The sequence below is a fragment of the Photinus pyralis genome, unplaced genomic scaffold, assembly GCF_008802855.1.
Source record: "Photinus pyralis isolate 1611_PpyrPB1 unplaced genomic scaffold, Ppyr1.3 Ppyr1.4_LG5, whole genome shotgun sequence".
NCBI lineage: Eukaryota > Metazoa > Arthropoda > Insecta > Coleoptera > Lampyridae > Photinus > Photinus pyralis.
This window is the reverse complement of record NW_022170596.1, coordinates 28195501-28215003: the sequence shown is the minus strand read 5'-3', so window position 1 is coordinate 28215003 and position 19503 is coordinate 28195501. Positions and strand designations below refer to the sequence as shown.

Below are 19503 nucleotides of genomic sequence, written 5' to 3'. Positions count from 1 at the left end.
AAAAAGAAAGTGTATATTGGAACCATTTCGATTCTTTCCAGAACGAGTAAAGTATCAAGAAGATGGAAAGGAGACCTGTCAACCAAAGCCTAAGGTTCGAATCATATGCTAGGAACTTTTTTGACAAACATTCCCAAATTTGTATTGTAACACTGCGTGCTTTGTAAAACAAACATTCCGGAGCAATTAATAAATAAGTGACTAAATAATTGACTGATTAACGTGTAATCAAAACCAATATCAAAGGAAATGAGATTGATACTTCCAACTGTAAATTACGCACGTGTAATTTACATTTCCATTTCGATTGCCAAGATGAAGTCCGTCTTCGCCTTAATTTTGCTCGTAGAGATCTTCTTTGGACAGGTACGTGCACTTGAACTTTAAATAGTTTAACCGGAAAAATTCGCAGGGGACGGCGGATGTGATAGAAGATAACAAAGAAGGCGCCATGAATTTTATAGCGCAGTGTCTGGATGAAACGGGCGTTAGTCTGGAGGAGCTTAAAGTCGCGATTAAAAGTGATAAGTTTGATTACTATCCCATCGACTTGTTCATGAAATGTTATGAAGAGACCATGTTTGCTATAGACGAACCAATTTCGCGGCACTGCGCCGAATTGAACGGATATGAATTGATGAAGTATTTAGAATGCTATCAGGACATTCTAATTGACTATCTCTCAGATTTTGCAGAAGAGATGATTAGTGTAGATCCAAAGAGAATGTGAACTAATGGTAATAAATATTCATAAGTGTGTTCGTTTTTCATTGTTCCATTCCACTTATTCTTATTGCATTTTAAAATTATAAAATATCTTGTTTGGTAGGTATACCTAGACAGTGTCGCTGGAACCAATTGAAAGATTGCCAAAATACCGCATGGTTCAAAAGGTTCCCTTTACTTTTTTGTCTTCTCAGCCGAGTTGGATTGGGTCACTGGTTCATTGGGTCGACTGAGTCAACTCATTGGGTTGAACTGGGTCACTTCATACTCTCTTCAGTTGTCCATTTTGACCCAATGACCCAGTTTGACTCAGTATTTACCTTTTTATTTAATTTTAAATATACCGACACACACGATTCAATTTGGTCTCATCTAAACAAAATGGCAGACCTATTGCCACGATACAAAAACATCGATCACAAATACCCCGTGTATAAGTATCATTACACCCTGTGTATTTAAAATCACAGTTAAAAATTCAAACATACCGCGACAAAATGGCAGACATCCCGAAATCTCTTGCACAAATTCGGTGGCTGGCCTCTTACTACTCCTATATGAAACAAATCAAAGGCGCCTAGGGCGAGGTTTCCATGGAGTTGTGGTTATGTACTGGCTACTGGGGTAGGTTACAGTACATGGACTGCTATTACCCCTATACAAAATGGGTGGGTGGATGGGGGGCATTGTGTTTTTGCGGAATACTGTAATGCCAACGTATTAACAAAACAAAAATGGAATTCCGTATTTATGTTACTGAGTTCTGCGTTATTTAAAAAATGAAACCGAACACCTTTAGTGAAAGGTTTTTTTTTGTTTCAGGCTAGTTTACGTTTACATTGCGACAAGTCAAGCTGTTTATCGCGTTTTTCTACATTAGCCGCTTAAAATTCATTAGTTTCAAAACGATCAATCATGGAAGCATAACTTCCGTAAGTCTCACAGCGATATTTTGCGCCAAAAGTTTCATAACCCACAAATGCCATCAGGTTTACCAAGAAAAAGTAAGCAACTTATTTCTCATCTTGTTTTTTATTTTGAACGAGAAAGAGATAATGATGGTCCACTTTTACCAGTCGCGGCAGATATTTGGGTAACTGATGATTCAGATTAATGTTTTCCGGTTTATTCGGATACCAAGCTTATCAAGTTTATCCCCCTTGCGACATTCATCAACCAACTGGAACGATGTAAGTTAATGTTTTGGGAAAAAATATGACGTTCCTAGAATCTTAAAATTCGTGACCCGATTTTGAAATGTTTTGTGGGTTTTTCCCATTTGTTGTCTTTGCTAATTTAGTTCGTGTATTTGCGTGAGCTATTCTAGGGTTTTTGTCCCGAAGAAGGTTTCCCTGATATCGATTGGTTGTGTGCGTAATATATTTTATATGCACAAAATTTCGATTCGATTACCATTAGTGTATAAAAAGAGCCGTTAGTTTTAATACCGACTGCTACACAGCTTCGAAAGTACTGCGAAACGTTCATCGTTTTGACATGAAAGTAACGGTAGCTCTGCTCTCTGAGTACGGAGTAAGTCAAGATCGCAGTCGCTTCTCGATTTCTGATATTAAGTACTGCGGGCGTTGTTATTACAAAAAAAAACGATTTTTTTTTATGTTTCCTTCACGCCCAAATAATAATGTCCACCTTGTCAGCAAAAGATCGTAACATAGGTAAGAAGTCGTGGATTTAATGGGTATCCTACCCAAAATGCAGCACGCTCTGTATGGTTGCCTACATACGTATTCTCTTCCATTGACTGCATGATGCTATGTAAACATACTTAATGATGACGTCATAATAACCTATAACGTGCGCGCAAACTAAGTAAAATCCTATTAAAGTGAAAATCAAGAGTCTGTGGCCCTGCGTCATTGATTTGTTAATTAATTTCGGACATACGTTCGAACAATGCAGCGTGTAACAAGTGTTCGAAATCTCAAAAATCGTGTCTCATTCGACAACGTCGGACAGACTCGTTTTATCCTAGAATATACATACCAAGGTGATGTATTTTACCCCTGATTTTACCATATTTTACTTGCAATTAGCAGTTCATACTGTATAGTGTAAATGGATCCCTAAAAAAATTGGCAACATAATTTGTACCAAACGGAGTTCCTGAAGAAACCCGTGAAGCAACCAAAAAAAAAGTATGTGCATGCCGTGTGGTGAAAAACGTGCGTCACGGCGGAAGTTTTACCCGCAAGTAACGCTAATTACTATTACTAAATTCATATTTTTGTCAATTATTAATTTACATCAATCAACTAATTTAGTGCATTTACACTATATAAATTAATTAATTTCGATACGCGAAGCAATATAATTTAAGGGCTGTTTATGAATCTTCGGACCTAATCCATAAAAAAAATTGCTGTGGCGAGCATAGATACACTCGCACATGCGCGATTCTGCCCTTTGGTGTCTAAGAATATGCGTACCAAATTTGGTTCCAATCGGTCCAGCCATTTCGCCGAAAATGAGAGTAGAGATTGACAGACCGACCGATTCGGATTCCTGGTGCTTAAAATCGTCTATTTTCGTAAAAAAAAGTGGGGGGTAATTGTTTACCCCAATGCAGTACCTCCCTTAGTAACGTGCGGGTGGTAAAAAGGAAGCCATTGTGGGTACTTTGTTCTTTTATCTGGATTTAAGGAATAAAAAATGATAATATTCCAACAAATAGTCGCCAGATCCAGATACTATACAGGGTGTCAATTTTTTTTAACCTCTCCTCGGGTGTCCTAGATTATCCTTAGAAGCTACAATTCCCAAAGATACTTTAATTTTAAATAAATTCCGGTTTAAATTTAGCAACTTGGCTCCAATTTAACCAACATCTTAGTGAGTACAGAGCACCCTGTATATTACTCTTACTAAATTGGTATTACGTAAAAAATCTGATATCAGTAAATATAGAAACCCGAAACGACAAAAAGATAGGGTATCGTTTATCACTCGTTTCAAGAGTTTTATTGTTGTTTACCCAAAGCATAATTTCCAAAATTAAGAAAGTGTTTAAACTACGCGAGAGAGAGAGAGAGGAAATATATACGCTGTTAATTTCTTCTGAGGTGTAGTTCGTCGAGACAGCCACAAAGAAGTCGCCATACATTGAAGTTGAGGAATTTCGAAAGTACCAAATCCCTTAAAAATGAGCATGTTCTGTGACTAATCAATGCAGACAGAATAGGAAAGTGTTTAATTCGATGCTATCATAGTTATAGATTTCTCTTCTAAAATATAGCAAAATACTGTCCAGTACAAACACGATCTCCATAACAAAGTGAATAAATAGTTTGACTCACCCTTTGTTTCATCCACATTACTCTCAAGGCATCTTCCCCAGTGTTCAATAAATACTCGTAATGTGCCATTAGCATAACAATCACCCCCTGAAATGTTTTGCCAAGCTAATACTACAAACAAAATTTGTTTTGAATTTTTATTTTTGTCAGTGATACACGATTCTAGTATGGAGTTGGATAAGATTAAACCTCTTGAAAGCGATATAAAGGCCCTTGTTGAGCAAACGTTCCAGTATCGACACTGACCACAATGAGATTACTCCTACTATTTGTTATTTTGGGCCTTTTTGCAGCATCCGTTATGGCTGCTTGTCCCGAACATCCGGCTAAGGACCCAAAATGTAGATGTGAAGAGCCTGGAACTTCAGATCGACCTTCCTGGTAAGTCACGTTACTTGTTCAACATTTAGACGTTGCTAATGGAACGATATTGAAATCAAAAGTATTTCTTCCCATAGTAACATCAGATTTTTGTTACCTATAAAATATGTAACACGCTCAAACTTTAATCAATTTTCCGTTACAGTGGATCGTGCAGGACAAAGAAGATCCGGGTGGGAATCATACACTGCAGTGATTAATCAGGGAAAAGTTGCTGAATCGAAACTTAAAAATTGGTTACAATAATACATTGAAAATAAACGTATGAAGATTAGTCAATAGTATTTTTTTTATTTAAAATTTATTTAGTAATCCCATTTCAATCAAATTTTTGTTGGATTTTAAGTTCTACTAGCTGTACATTAAAGTACATTAAAGATGCAACAAAAAATATCAGTGGTTTGCGGTTCTAGCCCTTGCGTTAAGGGATAAAAAGATGGAATGGGAAAATTAATCAGCATAACATTCTCAATAACGGTGCCCATTAAGCGACTTTCTATCTCTTACGGTCTACGAGATTCCCATAGATAGTGGAAATGAAAAAGAACTGCCTGTATTAATAGTCAAGTAATTCTATGCCAAAAAGCGTCAAGTAGAATAATTAGTTCGTGTAGTTCCGAGTGACTTCGATGCCGCTGGAGGAAGGGGAGGGGTTGAAGGTACAATTTTGCGGGTTTTCAGTATATCTCGAAAATGGTAGGTCGTAGGAAAAAATCCAAAGCTCATAAAATTTTCTACAATTTTACTTTTATACATTTTTTCCAAAAAACCCATCGCTCCCTCAGCAGATGGCATATGCAATGGCAAAAAATGGCTTGAAAAATTTCGAAGTTCAGCAGTTATTGGAAAAATCACCCCCTCCAGAACCATGGGGTTGGAAATGAAGATGGATACCTTCATCCAGTAAGGAACACAGCTCCATCATCTCCAAAGGGAATTTTAAAAGTCATTTTTTGCCGTTGTTCTACTAACAACTAAGGTACTTGCTGTGGGTGCAAGAAGGCTATCATATTTTACACCATTGCCTGTGCGAACTGCAAAGGAAGTTGTTTTAACTCTCCACCAATGTTAACAGAAGATAAGAGGACGCAGATGGTCCTCATAGAGAGGAATTGTACGTACATTAGAATTGGACAATATTATGGCCAGAGCTGGGCAGAATACTTTCAAAAAGTATTTGAATACTAAATACTTTTACGTCCAGCACAAGCGAATACTAGATACAGATACATTGAAAAGTATTCAAATACTTGAATATTTGAATAACTTAAAAGTACTGCCTTTTTTTGAGGCCAAAAAAAAATGTCTGAGATCGAGATCGATTGAGAGTCCATAATTTCAAACAGTTTGAAGATTGGGCTACTAGATCAAAAGTTACAGCCCTTTGAATTTTTTTTCGAAATTTGTTTTTTGTCCATAACTTTTTATTGAGAGGTCTAATCGAAAAAGTACGAATTGTTTTGGATTCTACGCACCAAAATTAATAAGAAAAAGTGTTTTCCCGAGAAATTTTTGTGTAGTCGATTTTTGGTAAAAAAGGAAGGTTATACACTGCCTTTTTTTGAGCCCCGAAAAAAAAATTGTCTCAGATCGACCCGGGAAAAAAATTTTCTTATAGAATGTGGCCTGTAGAATCCATAATTTCAAACAGTTCCAAGATTGGGCTACTAGTTCAAAAGTTACAGCCCTTTGAATTTTCTTTCGAAATTTGTTTCTAGTCTATAACTTTTGATTGAGAAGTCTGATCGAAAAAGTACGAATTGATTTGGATTCTACGCACCCAAATTAAAAAGAAAAAGTGTTTTTCCGAGAAATTTTGGTGTAGTCGATTTTTGGTAAAAAAGGAAGGTTATACACTGCCTTTTTTTGAGCCCCGAAAAAAAAATTGTCTCGGATCGACCCGGGAAAAAAATTTTCTTATAGAATGTGGCCTGTAGAATCCATAATTTCAAACAGTTCCAAGATTGGGCTACTAGTTCAAAAGTTACAGCCCTTTAAATTTTCTTTCGAAATTGGTTTCTAGTCTATAACTTTTGATTGAGAAGTCTGATCGAAAAAGTACGAATTGTTTTGGATTCTACGCACCAAAATTAATAAGAAAAGGTGTTTTCCCGAGAAATTTTGGTGTAGTCGATTTTTGGTAAAAAAGGAAGGTTATACACTGCCTTTTTTTGAGCCCCGAAAAAAAAATTGTCTCAGATCGACCGGGAAAAAAAATTTTCTTATAGAATGTGGCCTGTAGAATCCATAATTTCAAACAGTTCCAAGATTGGGCTACTAGTTCAAAAGTTACAGCCCTTTGAATTTTCCTTCGAAATTGGTTTCTAGTCTATAACTTTTGATTGAGAAGTCTGATCGAAAAAGTACGAATTGTTTTGGATTCTACGCACCAAAATTAATAAGAAAAAGTGCTTTCCCGAGAAATTTTGGTGCAGTGGATTTTTGGCAAAAAAGGAAGGTAATACACTGCCTTTTTTTGAGGCAAGTAAAAAAAATTGTCTCAGATCGACCCGAAAAAAAAATTTTTCTTATAGACTGTGGCCTGTAGAATCCATAATTTCAAACAGTTCCAAGATTGGGCTACTAGTTCAAAAGTTACAGCCCTTTGAATTTTCTTTCGAAATTGGTTTCTAGTCTATAATTTTTGATTGAGAAGTCTGATCGAAAAAGTACGAATTGTTTTGGATTCTACGCACCAAAATTAATAAGAAAAAGTGTTTTCCCGAGAAATTTTGGTGAAGTCAATTTTTGGTAAAAAGGAAGGTTATACACTGCCTTTTTTTGAGGCCCGCAAAAAAAATTGTCTCAGATCGACCCGGAAAAAAATTTTTCTTATAGAATGTGGCCTGTAGAATCCATAATTTCCAACAGTTCCAAGATTGGGCTACTAGTTCAAAAGTTACAGCCCTTTGAATTTTCTTTCGAAATTGGTTTCTAGTCTATAACTTGATTGAGAAGTCTGATCGAAAAAGTACGAATTGTTTTGGATTCTACGCACCAAAATTAATAAGAAAAAGTGTTTTCCCCAGAAATTTTGGTGCAGTCGATTTTTGGTAAAAAAGGAAGGTTATACACTGCCTTTTTTTGAGGCCCTCAAAAAAATTGTCTCAGATCGACCCGGGAAAAAATTTTTCTTATAGAATGTGGCCTGTAGAATCCATAATTTCAAACAGTTCCAAGATTGGGCTACTAGTTCAAAAGTTACAGGCCTTTGAATTTTCTTTCGAAATTGGTTTCTAGTCTATAACTTTTGATTGAGAAGTCTGATCGAAAAAGTACGAATTGATTTGGATTCTACGCACACAAATTAATAAGAAAAAGTGTTTTCCCGAGAAATTTTGGTGTAGTCGATTTTTGGTAAAAAAGGAAGGTTAATAATATCTGCCTTTTTTTGAGCCCAGGAAAGAAAAATTGTCTCAGATCGACCCGGAAAAAAATTTTCTTATAGAATGTGGCCTGTAGAATCCATAATTTCAAACAGTTCCAAGATTGGGCTACTAGTTCAAAAGTTACAGCCCTTTGAATTTTCTTTCGAAATTGGTTTCTAGTCTATAACTTTTGATTGAGAAGTCTGATCGAAAAAGTACGAATTGTTTTGGATTCTACGCACCAAAATTAATAAGAAAAAGTGTTTTCCCGAGAAATTTTGGTGTAGTCAATTTTTGGTGAAAAAGGAAGGTTATACACTGCCTTTTTTTGGGGCGCGAAAAAAAAATTGGCTCAGATCGACCCGGAAAAAAAATTTTCTTATACAATGTGGCCTGTAGAATCCATAATTTCAAACAGTTCCAAGATTGGGCTACTAGTTCAAAAGTTACAGCCCTTTGAATTTTCTTTCGAAATTGGTTTCTAGTCTATAACTTTGGATTGAGAAGTCTGATCGAAAAAGTACGAATTGTTTTGGATTCTACGCACCAAAATTAATAAGAAAAAGTGTTTTCCCGAGAAATTTTGGTGCAGTCGATTTTTGGAAAAAAAGAAGGTTATACACTGCCTTTTTTTGAGGCCCGCAAAAAAAATTATTGTCTCAGATCGACCCGGAAAAAAATTTTCTTTTAGAATGTGACCTGTAGAATTCATAATTTCAAACAGTTCCAAGATTGGGCTACTAGCTCAAAAATTACAGCCCTTTGAATTTTCTTTCGAAATTGGTTTCTAGTCTATAACTTTTGATTGAGAAGTCTGATCGACAAAGTACGAATTGTTTTGGATTCTACGCACCAAAATTAATAAGAAAAAGTGTTTTCCCGAGAAATTTTGGTGTAGTCGATTTTTGGTGAAAAAGGAAGGTTATACACTGCCTTTTTTTGAGCCGAAAAAAAAATTGTCTCAGATCGACCGGGAAAAAAAGTTTTCTTATAGAATGTGCCCTGTAGAATCCATAATTTCAAACAGTTCGGAGATTGGGCTACTAGTTCAAAAGTTACAGCCCTTTGAATTTTCTTTCGAAATTGGTTTCTAGTCTATAACTTTTGATTGAGAAGTCTGATCGAAAAAGTACGAATTGTTTTGGATTCTACGCACCAAAATTAATAAGAAAAAGTGTTTTCCCGAGAAATTTTGGTGTAGTCGATTTTTGGTAAAAAAGAAAGGTTATACACTGCCTTTTTTTGAGGCCCGAAAAAAAAATTGTGTCAGATCGACGCGGAAAAAAATTTTCTTATAGAATGTGGCCTGTAGAATCCATAATTTCAAACAGTTCCAAGATTGGGCTACTAGTTCAAAAGTTACAGCCCTTTGAATTTTCTTTCGAAATTGGTTTCTAGTCTATAACTTTTGATTGAGAAGTCTGATCGAAAAAGTACGAATTGTTTTGGATTCTACGCACCAAAATTAATAAGAAAAAGTGTTTTCCCGAGAAATTTTGGTGCAGTCGATTTTTGGTAAAAAAGGAAGGTTATACACTGCCTTTTTTTGAGGCCCGAAAAAAAAATTGTCTCAGATCGACCCGGAAAAAAATTTTCTTATAGAATGTGGCCTGTAGAATCCATAATTTCAAACAGTTCCAAGATTGGGCTACTAGTTCAAAAATTACAGCCCTTTGAATTTTCTTTCGAAATTGGTTTCTAGTCTATAACTTTTGATTGAGAAGTCTGATCGAAAAAGTACGAATTGTTTTAGATTCTACGCACCAAAATTGATAAGAAAAAGTTGAATACTTTAAAGGATTTGAATACTAAAAAGTATTTAGAAAATCGAATACTGCCCAGCTCTGATTGTATGTATAAATAAATTCGGTCCGTGCATTTTAAACAATGCTTTTTACCACGTGTTTCCCATAACGCATTCATTTATATGTGCTTTTAGTGCATTTTTATAGCCCCCTCAGGTCCAGACTGTTGAAATGCTTGTAATTTTAGCTACTAAAAGAATAAAATCGCATTAAATGTGCGGGTCGTTTCCGAAACATTAAAATTAAAATCTCCATTATTTGAGCCGTGGGGTAAATGTTTCAAAAAATAATAAAATTGTCGTAATTTCAGATTTTCGCATTTTATATTCGAAAATTAAAATCCGTAAGGCCTATTTGCCTTCGAAAGTAATAATGTTTAATAATGAAGTCGTAAAATGAGATTTTTTTTCTTTCCCCCCGAAATAAACAGAGAAACTAATTTTCCGGTTTGCCGATCTGGTTCGGGGGAAGCTTTCGAATTTTTACAACGAAAGCTCGTTTGTAAATCTTGTCTTTTGTAATAACGACGATTATTCATTTGACACCTTCCGGCGGCACCGGTGGGAAGTGGTGGCGCGTTTTAAAATTGTCGAAGGGCTTAATTCTGATTTAACGGCGTTCCGTCCAAATCTAACCGTTTATATCTTGATATGTGAAATTTATTGGACCGCATCGAATTTTTTCCTCCTTCGTTTTATTTTCTTTTTTATTGTACTTTTGATTTACTCCTTCCATTCTTTTTTTTTATAGTTGACGATGTTTGTAAATAATTTCTTTTTCTCTCCGTTGGCGTGCCGCTTCTGTGGGAGCAATCGGAAAAATTTCATTTTCTTTTTGCTTCCTTCCACAATAAACACGTCTTGGAAGTAGATTTCGGGGGCACAATTTATATCACCGCCTCGGCTGACAAGCGGGCGTACAGTCTAACGTTGATTTACAATTCCCTTATGTTTGTAGGACCGGTGCGTCCGGAATCCTTTACTCGTCTTCCTCCACCGCTTCATCCCGCCTCCATGGCGGATCCGCACCTATCCTCCGGGGACAACACGGAATGCGTCCCGAACACGACATCGGAAGATGAACTTGTTGAAGTCGACGTGGTGATCGACGACGACGACGAGGACTCCGAAATTCTGCAGCGTTTGGCGACGCGCCACTACTACAGTTATACGACGGCGCTGGGTGTCACCGTCGGCGTCGGTTGTCTACTGCTAGTGCTCAACATGTTAATCTTCGCCGGCATTTACTATCAAAGAGACAGAGATCGCCGTCGCAAAAATCGAAACCGCGCGTGCCGCACGAACTCCTCGCCATCCACCGAGAACATCCCCATGTCCCAACGGCCGGCGACGCCCGTCGGCTCCTCTCGACCCCAGTCGCCCGCAATCTGCCACAACGAAAAGCAGGAGTTACCCCCGTGCTATACGATGACAAAAAATTCAAATCTACCGGACGCGCCCCCGCCACCCCGACAAAACACACTGCCAAGAAAGCCGACGATAGACAAACCGGCGCCACCTATGCGAACTTCGAGCAACCCGCCCGGCGGCACCGTCAAAAAGAGAGTGCACATCCAGGAGATATCCGTATAGCAATCACTGAACAGGGAGTTTCCCAATTCGAATCCTAAACCAGACGTGACCCCCGAACACGAAACTTTGGATTTAAATGACTGTGATTTAGTGTCTGTCCAATTATAACATGAGACTAATTGTGTCGTTTTATTTGTTGATTACTAACTGATCCGTTATAGCGTATACAGAGTGGTTTTTATTGGACTACCTACTCTTGTGGCACCCTGCGACTGCTCAAGCTCAACGCCAAAGGAAACACCACTCTTCCACTTCAATTATCTACGTGGTTTTATACAAATGTTTTTGTTATGAGATGTTCGTAGATTTAATTCCTCCCCCTACCCCCCCTGTTAACCTACCTATCTATGATGAGGTGTTTTACTCAATTTTACTGAAAATTTCTATAGTTGATTGATATATCGTTGATAAAGAAATTTTATAAACTGTCACTGTTCATTATGTACCTAATTCATTTGTAAATAATATACGTCTGTTTTTTGTAAATAAAAATTAACAAATATTTATACATAGTGAACGTTCAATGTATTAAACAATTTTGTTATAAACGCCCTGTACAACATTATTTACGATTTCTATGTTTTAGGAGCGAACATCTCAGTGACGTGAACACCGTTCGTAAGCTGTTCAGCACCATTACGTTTGTAATTTTTCAGGTATTATACAGGGCGTCCATTTTTCGAGCGCCACTCTCGCTTATCTTAAAAGATCGAATGTTGTCCAAATGACGGCAAAGTTGAAATTATCGTGGTGAATAATAATCTGAAAAGAAATTTAAAATATCTTCAATAGTTTTGAAAATATCGCAAAGAAAGTGTCACGTGACATCTTTAATTTTTCTTATGGACGCCATTTTGAATTTCTTTTGTTCTCTTTACAACGATTTATCATATGTGGTGGTTTTGTATCACATGCAATTTTTGGAAAAACAAAACGTTCCTTCTTTTGTTGTGAAACAAAAGTTTTGACAGTTTGATCCACCTGTATGGTTGCGGCGGTGGCAGGAACTAGTTGTGTTGAGAAAATGCAATTTTCATCTGAACATAATTGAACCTTTGTTTTGTTTTTTCAAGGCACTCTTTGTTACTAAACCACCATGTGTGGTACATTGTTGTAAAGACAAAAAAAGACGCAATCTCAAAATTCAAAATGGAGTCCATAAGAAAAAATAAGTTATTACGGGTTTCTCGGGCATTTTGAAAATTATTAAAAAGGAATCCCATATTCGAATTCTTAATAATCGGCGCATTAATTACTTTGACTGTAACATACACAGTGCCCGAGATAAGGAAGGCCCCTATGGCTATTCTAGAAAGGGTAAGGAATACAAATTTGCGTTATAAAGTAGTAGCATGCTATATTTATCGATGTTTTCTTTCTTGTTAGATGATTCATTTTGCCTTTGTGGGTACTTCCCTCCGACAAAGCGTTTTTGAGATATTCGCTCGTAAAGTTTTGACATCGACAATAGATATATTTCTTCCAGACGTCCCAATCGCTCTTTGTGAGTACCATCCTCCCTTCAACAATCTGTTCTTGGGGTATAATGAATTATTTACGATAAGGAGTTCAGGGTTGGTACAAATTAAGTCCTTTCGTTGGGACCTTTAATTGGAATACCATGAAAAATGAAATTTCAACCCCCTCCCTCCTCCACTCGACCACCTACTGATCTCAGAAAGAAGTCGCGCAGGAAAGTTATATTTTGTGCAAACCAATTCATTTCGGTGAGACTTTCCATTAGAATTCAATGAAGAGTAAAACGTGTGCCCCCCCCCCCTTCCAAAAATTTGACTTGCCACCACTAAAGGGCATTCGTATACAAATTCTGAGATCAGTTGGTTGTCGCATGTAGAAGTTACGCACGTTTTACTTTCAAATACAGCATTTCAGGAAATAATTAATGCAGAGGAGGGGGGGGGGCTCCCCCCTGAGACTGCAAAATTTGTTGGCCGTCTGGCACACCTTCAAGGTATGGGCTACATATTGCAAAAAATTCCAGGGCTCTACGACCATCCTCCGAAAAGTGTGTAGCTCAAAACCGCAGAAGTGCGTCCGGACAGACGGACGGACAAAACGCAAACAATAGCACATTTTTTTAAATCTTAGTTAATGCACAACGCACGCGATCATTCCTTTGGGAAATCTCCTTTTCTTGAATAAGACATACGTTCGGTTTCGGCGGCTGCGCCGTCTCACCTCACACCCCGCTGTACTTCTTACCGAGTTATTTATACGGGGTGTTAATAAATACTAAGTCGTTACACCCGCAAACGACAGTTGAAGCTATTCTTAGTTGCAATTTTTGATTTGGTGTCCCGGTTTTCGAAAAATCCTCATAACTCCCTTACTTTAAGGACTATTGCAAGAAACAAAAATTGTCAAAACTCTAGAATATTTATGTTTGCAATTGTTTTTTTATTTTTTCAAGTAGCAAAAGAAAATCTAAGCCCTTGAAGGCTTTCAAAAATTACCAAAGCTCTCCTATAATCGTCTGTTCCTTGTGGTGACCTGACTTTTGGGACGGGGATCTGCACTGTCTGCTGTTATTTCTTGGGGACCAAGTTCCTGATCCATACCTCCTGAATTAATTCGTGTAGGTCCTTTATTCTGATGCGTATTGTAGTAATTCGGTCTGGACCCTATCCTGCCCTGGCATTTTCCTCTTTTTCAGTCTTCCTACTATCTCCATTATTTTTTCAACGTGGTAGGTGGCGGTAGTGTCCTGTAGTCGTGCTCCTCCAATAGCTGGACCTGTGGTTCTTGTTCCTCCTTCAGAAGCTTCTCCCATGCTGTCATTGGTACATATTCTTTGGTTCCTCCTTCTGCTTAGTGAGCTCTGGGTTTACTTTGTTTAATTTAGTAAAGAACTCGTCAACTTTTAGACACGAGGCAGGTCCAGGCTTAATTAAAACTTACATTCGAAGCGAGAGGAGTACCATGCCGAGAACAGCATGAGTGTAGTCACGTGGAACGTACAAGGGGCAAACGACCCAATGAAAAGGAAAGTAATTGACGACGAATTAAGAAAACAGGAAACCAAAGTAACAAGTGGGATGGCTGCGACAAGGAACTATGACTGACGGAAAGGAGGAGGGAACAAGGAGAGAACCTGCAGAGGCATAGAAGACTAACGGTTATAGCGAAGAAGAAGGAAAGGACAGAGAGCAAAGCGGGAGAACTGAATAGTGGGATTTGGACCTTCTGACAAGGGAAAGGAAAGAAAGGAAGTGTATAGATGGGAGCAGGACATCAGAAACAAAAAGGGGGAAGGGAGACCATCCTGCAACAAGATCGCCGAAACACTCAAGGAAGCAGCAGGGAAAACACTTGGGGGACATAAAACGCTCTCGTTTAATTATACAGGGTTGGTCATTAAGACGTGGCACATCAAAGTTTCATTTTTGTTATCGGAACACCCTGTACATTATTCGATATTTTAATTCTTCTCTCAATTAGAAGCAGAATAAGAATAATAATAATCCCCTGTGGGTTCGGGGATAGAATTGGCCCACTTCCGTCCTGGAGATCGTAAAAGGCGATCAGAGGGCACTAAAGACGAGTCCAATCGCCTTTGGTACTTACCTACCCCTTTTCTACTCTCCTATCCTTTTTTTCAGATTCCTTTTATCCACAAGTTGTCTTTATTTTAAAGATTCCGAAATTTCTATGTACCTATGTACAGGGTGGTCAAATAAGAATGCGAGGTACTGTATCTGGGAACCTGTCCATCGTAGAGGCTTGCGGTAAAAAAATTTATTACTAAAACGGCCACGAGAAAAACCTGGAAAATATTTTTAAGTTTCTGCAATGGCCGCTAGGGGGCGTAACTGCAATCTGGAATTTAAAAAAGTGATTTTTCTGTAAATTCCGCTATATTAACCTAACAAAAAATGTCCGGTCTTTGAAGACGACGATAATCTGAACCTTTTTTGTTTGACAATTTTCCTGTATCTCTAAAAATGAAGTGGTGGGGGGTATTCAAAGGTTTCCGTAAAGAACACCCTGTATCTTCGAAACGACTGAGCCGATTTTAACAAACTCGGGTTAATTGAAAGGGGTTATTCTTCGGCTACAAATATTATAATATTTGAAGTTTTGTTAGTTTCACATATCGCCGCTTGAGGGCTTTTTTCGACATTCCGACAGAAATGGTTAATTTTCTCAAAAAAATTAAATGCGTTGGTTTGATTTTTTTTTTCATGAAAAAGTAGCTAAATGATGCCTAAACAAGCTCGCGAAAACCGCATCTCGATATCTTGTTCCTAACCTAAAATTTAGGCCAAAGAAAATTTTATACCCTCAAAATTTTATTTTTTTAAGCTAATTTTTCCGGAATTATTTTTATTATATAATTTGTGGCCCTAAGGTGGATCGATTTAAAAAATAAAGCTTTTAATGCCGCCGTAAATGCCCAAAATGCTGGTCATCACGATATAAAAATATATATCTCAAGATATCGAGATGCTGTTTTCGCGAACTTGTTTAGGCATCCTGTAGCGACTTTTCATGAAAAAAAAATCGAACCAATGCATTTAATTTTTTTGAGAAAATTAACCATTTCTGTCGGAATGTCGAAAAAAGCCCTCAAGCGGCGATATGTGAAACTAACAAAACTTCAAATATTATAATATATGTAGCCGAAGAGAAGAATAGCTCTTTTGAACTAACCCGAGTTTGTTTAAATCGGCTCAGCCGTTTCGAAGATACAGGGTGTTCTCTACGGAAACCTTTGAATACCCCCCGCCACTTCATTTTTAGAGATACAGGAAAAATTGTCAAACAAAAATTGTTCAGATTATCGTCAAAGACTTCAAAGACCGGACATTTTTTTGTTAAGTTAATATAGCGGAATTCACAGAAACATCACTTTTTTAGATTCCAGATTGCAGTTACGCCCCCTAGCGGTCATTTCAGAAACTTAAAAATATTTTCCAGGTTTTGCTCGTGGCCGTTTTTAGTAATAAATTTTTTTACCGCAAGCCTCTACGATGGATAGATTCTCAGATACAGTAGCTCGCATTCTTAGTTGGCCACCCTGTACATATTTTAACGAAATTGTGTGATGCCTCTATAACCATAAGCTTCATACGAAAAACCACCTCGATTATAAAGTTATGGTGCTTTTAATTTCCGTACGCTGCGCCCCTATCATAGGGGATGATAGCACTTAGAAGGTATTTGAATCACTGTGTAATTATGGCGCTTTCGAATACAATTATCAAATAAGAAAAGTGGGCTTACTTCAGTTTAACCCCTTTCATTCCATACAAAAAGGGATGAATATTTCAACCCCCTATTGTAGTGACTATTCTAAAACTATATCGCTTTCGAACATAATTTACAAATCAATATGAACATAAATATTATTAATGTTTTAACGCCTTTTTGAAAAAAGTTGTGCTTATACAGGGTGTCCATTATATTATGTATGGACTATAGTAGGTATCTCGGTCAATATCGAATGTAGGTATGCAAAATTTTTCTATATGAAAGTTATTAAAATTGTCTATCACTTACTAGGGCAATATTAATATTCAGTAAACTTCACGCTAACAAATAAATATAACAGCATCTTTGGAAATGTGTTCTTCAATCCCATCATTTATAAAAGTGATAGATGTGTTGCCTATCCAACTGGCTGAAATTACAAGCTAGCATTTGTTTCAGACGGTTCTGAGCTCGAGGGTGTATTCGAAAATCCACCGTCGCTCACCATCACCATCTACCGTCGACTTTCCGAACGACGCCGACTGTTTAGATCTTTAACTTCTTCTGGGACGCATTCCAGTGCGCAGTAAAAACGGTCCGTTCGAGGAAAATCAATAAACATGGCGGTTTCTGTGTTCGTAACTCGTTAACAGCCAGATGTTTTTTGAAAATCCGGTGAGTACCTCGCTTGTATTACGCGTAAACTGGCGGCAACCGAAAGAAAACTTAACGCGAACGCCTGTTTAATTAACTTTCGACGCTGTTAAGCGGCGGAACGCCTCAAATCCGATGACATATTCAAACGTGACTTTGGCATGTGGGCGTTATCTGTCAAAATTTTTCTGCTTAATACAAAAATAAGGCCGAATAGCTGGCTTAACTCATTAATTAAACTGGCAATTAAACTCGTTAGCGATTCGGCTCGGTTTAGAAATGCGGTTGCCTGTCCAGTCCCCGTTCGAGCTTTCGATTTTGTGTGTGTTTCTAGGTAAACCCAATCTGGGATTTGTTTATTTTTAAGTTGGAAGTCGACCGGCGTGTATGGGAAATTGTCCCCGCAAATTAATAACAAAACGCGTTTACGTCATTCGTTAATTTGGAAACGTGCGAATTTCGCCAGTGGCGTATCCGTACAGGGGGTGGCTTACAGGTGTAGGTCACGTACGTCCTTGGAGGGCAGTACCCTTCGTCCATTCGCTGGCAAATGGAACCTACTTTCAAATTATAGGTTCACAAGAATCAATGACCTTTTTCTAGAAAGCTGATACAAAATAACACTAATCGGCAATGATATCTTCTCGAGTTGAAAGCTTAACACATTATAATTGATTAATTGATTCTTTAATATCGCACTTTGTTTCATTTGATGCAAGACTCCAATTTGTTACAATGTAGCTCGAAGTGAACGGAATGCAGTCTGTAAGTACTTTCGGATTCTGTGCCTGAGTACTTGTAGGTGCACTCGTCAAATTCTGTACAGTACGTTCGTGTAGTGATGCAAAATAAGTTCATTTACCTCGTAATACACGGCTTAGTCCGTGTGAAAGTATGGCAAACCGCCGCGCGGGATTATTTCGATTGCCTTAATAACGTCCCTCATTGTTTATCGTAATCGGGGGGGAAACGTCTGCGAAATCGATTTGGGTACAATTTTAATTACGAACGTCAATTATGTCACAAGTTAGATTGACTGAGAACCAATCTGAGTTGAAGGAAGACGAAGAATTCAGAAGTCAAAGGGCGTTGGCCCCAAGGGGTTGTCAGGGAATTACCCTAAAAGAAATCTGTCGTTTTTCTACTTGTTTTGTTGCAACTATGACATGATGTTTGAAATCGTTTCAGACATTCAATAAAAAAAAACCCATCGTGTGTGTGTGTGGGGGGGGGGGGGTCGTTGATAAATTAGGGAACATTTGGGATCCTGGGCTTAATCATCTTTACCATCCCTTGCGATTTTTTTTGATTTCCCAAAGGCCACATTCAAAGGTAAAAGCAAATCTCCACGAGACCTTTGAATTTAGCGTCAATCTCTTTCTAGCACCAGGCAAGCGCAATAACGTACGTTGAACGCCAAAGTCAGATACATATCACAGGCCTCGTGGATTCTTCGCGAAAAAAATGCATTAATTTCGTTTGCCTATGGTGCGTTCAATCTGGGACACACGGTATATAACATACCAGGTGATTAAATCATCTTTTTTGGAAAAAAGTTGCATACCTAAAGGCCCCCCCCCCCCTTCGCCTTGATCTTGGTCTTCACGGTCAACTCCAGGACCCCTAATTTTGAGCTCGGAAGTGAAAAGAGCGGGCTCTTGGGTCTATAATGGTAGGCATCACCAGATATGACCCAAATATATACAGGGTGATATCCTACTTGAGTACCCTAGCCACCGTTTGGGTGAGAGATATTGTAATCCCTGGTGATGAGCTGTTAGAAGTGAGGGTGCGTTAGGGGAGTATTTGCATAATAGGACACTTGGGTCGGAAAATACTAAAATAAGCGGTGCCAAGCCAAATTTACCTCTAATTCTCGCCGCACTGAGGGTAGCGCAACCCAACCGCCGGCGCTCACACACGGAGCCGATCTCAGGACGGCCGCATTGCTGGCTGACACTTGATTCAGAATTTTGTTTTTAAACCCACGAAATCCCAGTCCTGCAACGACGCGTATCAATAATAAACACTATTATGGCAATTAGATTAAATAATAGTTGGCTAGATGCTAGGAAGCAATTTGAGAAAAACCCCAACCGTGGCCACGTTGAACAACTTGTAAACCTTATTGACTTTTGAACGTCGTTTTCCTCCTTCCGCCTCCCATGTCGCATTTCCTCGCGCTAACTCGCTTGCATTCGCCTCCGCGACCCCCGAACTCGCGTTCGGCGTTGGTTGTTGCCTACATACAGGCGTAAATTCCAGAAAAGATAAATTTGGTTCTGGCGCCCATTTTGATATTTCCGGCACCAAAGAGTCCTATATCAAAATTACTCCCCTAGGACCCCCTATACGTCCAACGCGTAGGCAGGATACCATAGGAATCACCCTTATGCGCACACTTTACATCCCTCCAAACATGTAAATTTGTAAGTTTTGCCACTCGGCTCGT

General features: G+C 38.2%; 3 protein-coding genes and 1 long non-coding RNA gene across 4 annotated transcripts in view; all 4 read left to right on the top strand.

The window, feature by feature from the left end:
• The first annotated feature begins 235 nt into the window (after positions 1-235).
• On the top strand, positions 236-757 carry LOC116172470. The gene is made up of 2 exons (XM_031489692.1): positions 236-366; positions 413-757. The coding sequence occupies exons 1-2, from the start codon at positions 250-252 to the stop codon at positions 728-730; spliced, it is 435 nt and encodes a 144-aa protein (XP_031345552.1). The 5' UTR covers positions 236-249; the 3' UTR covers positions 731-757.
• Positions 758-4029: 3272 nt separating this feature from the next.
• On the top strand, positions 4030-4695 carry LOC116170412. The gene is made up of 2 exons (XR_004145231.1): positions 4030-4421; positions 4567-4695. It is a non-coding gene; the product is annotated as an uncharacterized LOC116170412 (long non-coding RNA).
• A 5667-nt stretch (positions 4696-10362) lies between these two features.
• LOC116171983 lies at positions 10363-11694 on the top strand. The gene has a single exon (XM_031489062.1). The coding sequence runs from the start codon at positions 10542-10544 to the stop codon at positions 11184-11186; it is 645 nt and encodes a 214-aa protein (XP_031344922.1). The 5' UTR covers positions 10363-10541; the 3' UTR covers positions 11187-11694.
• A 5165-nt stretch (positions 11695-16859) lies between these two features.
• LOC116171846 (fibronectin type-III domain-containing protein 3A) overlaps positions 16860-19503 on the top strand; it is an 89332-nt gene continuing 86688 nt past the window's right edge. The window contains exon 1 of the mRNA XM_031488855.1: positions 16860-17072. The gene's annotated coding sequence lies outside the window, so the exon portion shown is untranslated. The remainder of the gene's footprint in view (positions 17073-19503) is intronic.

Coding starts and splice junctions, on each gene's coding strand:
- LOC116172470 (XM_031489692.1), top strand. CDS start 250: ATGAGATTGATACTTCCAACTGTAAATTACGCACGTGTAATTTACATT. Junction 367..412: donor TAGAGATCTTCTTTGGACAG/GTACGTGCACTT, acceptor AAAAATTCGCAG/GGGACGGCGGATGTGATAGA.
- LOC116171983 (XM_031489062.1), top strand. CDS start 10,542: ATGTTTGTAGGACCGGTGCGTCCGGAATCCTTTACTCGTCTTCCTCCA.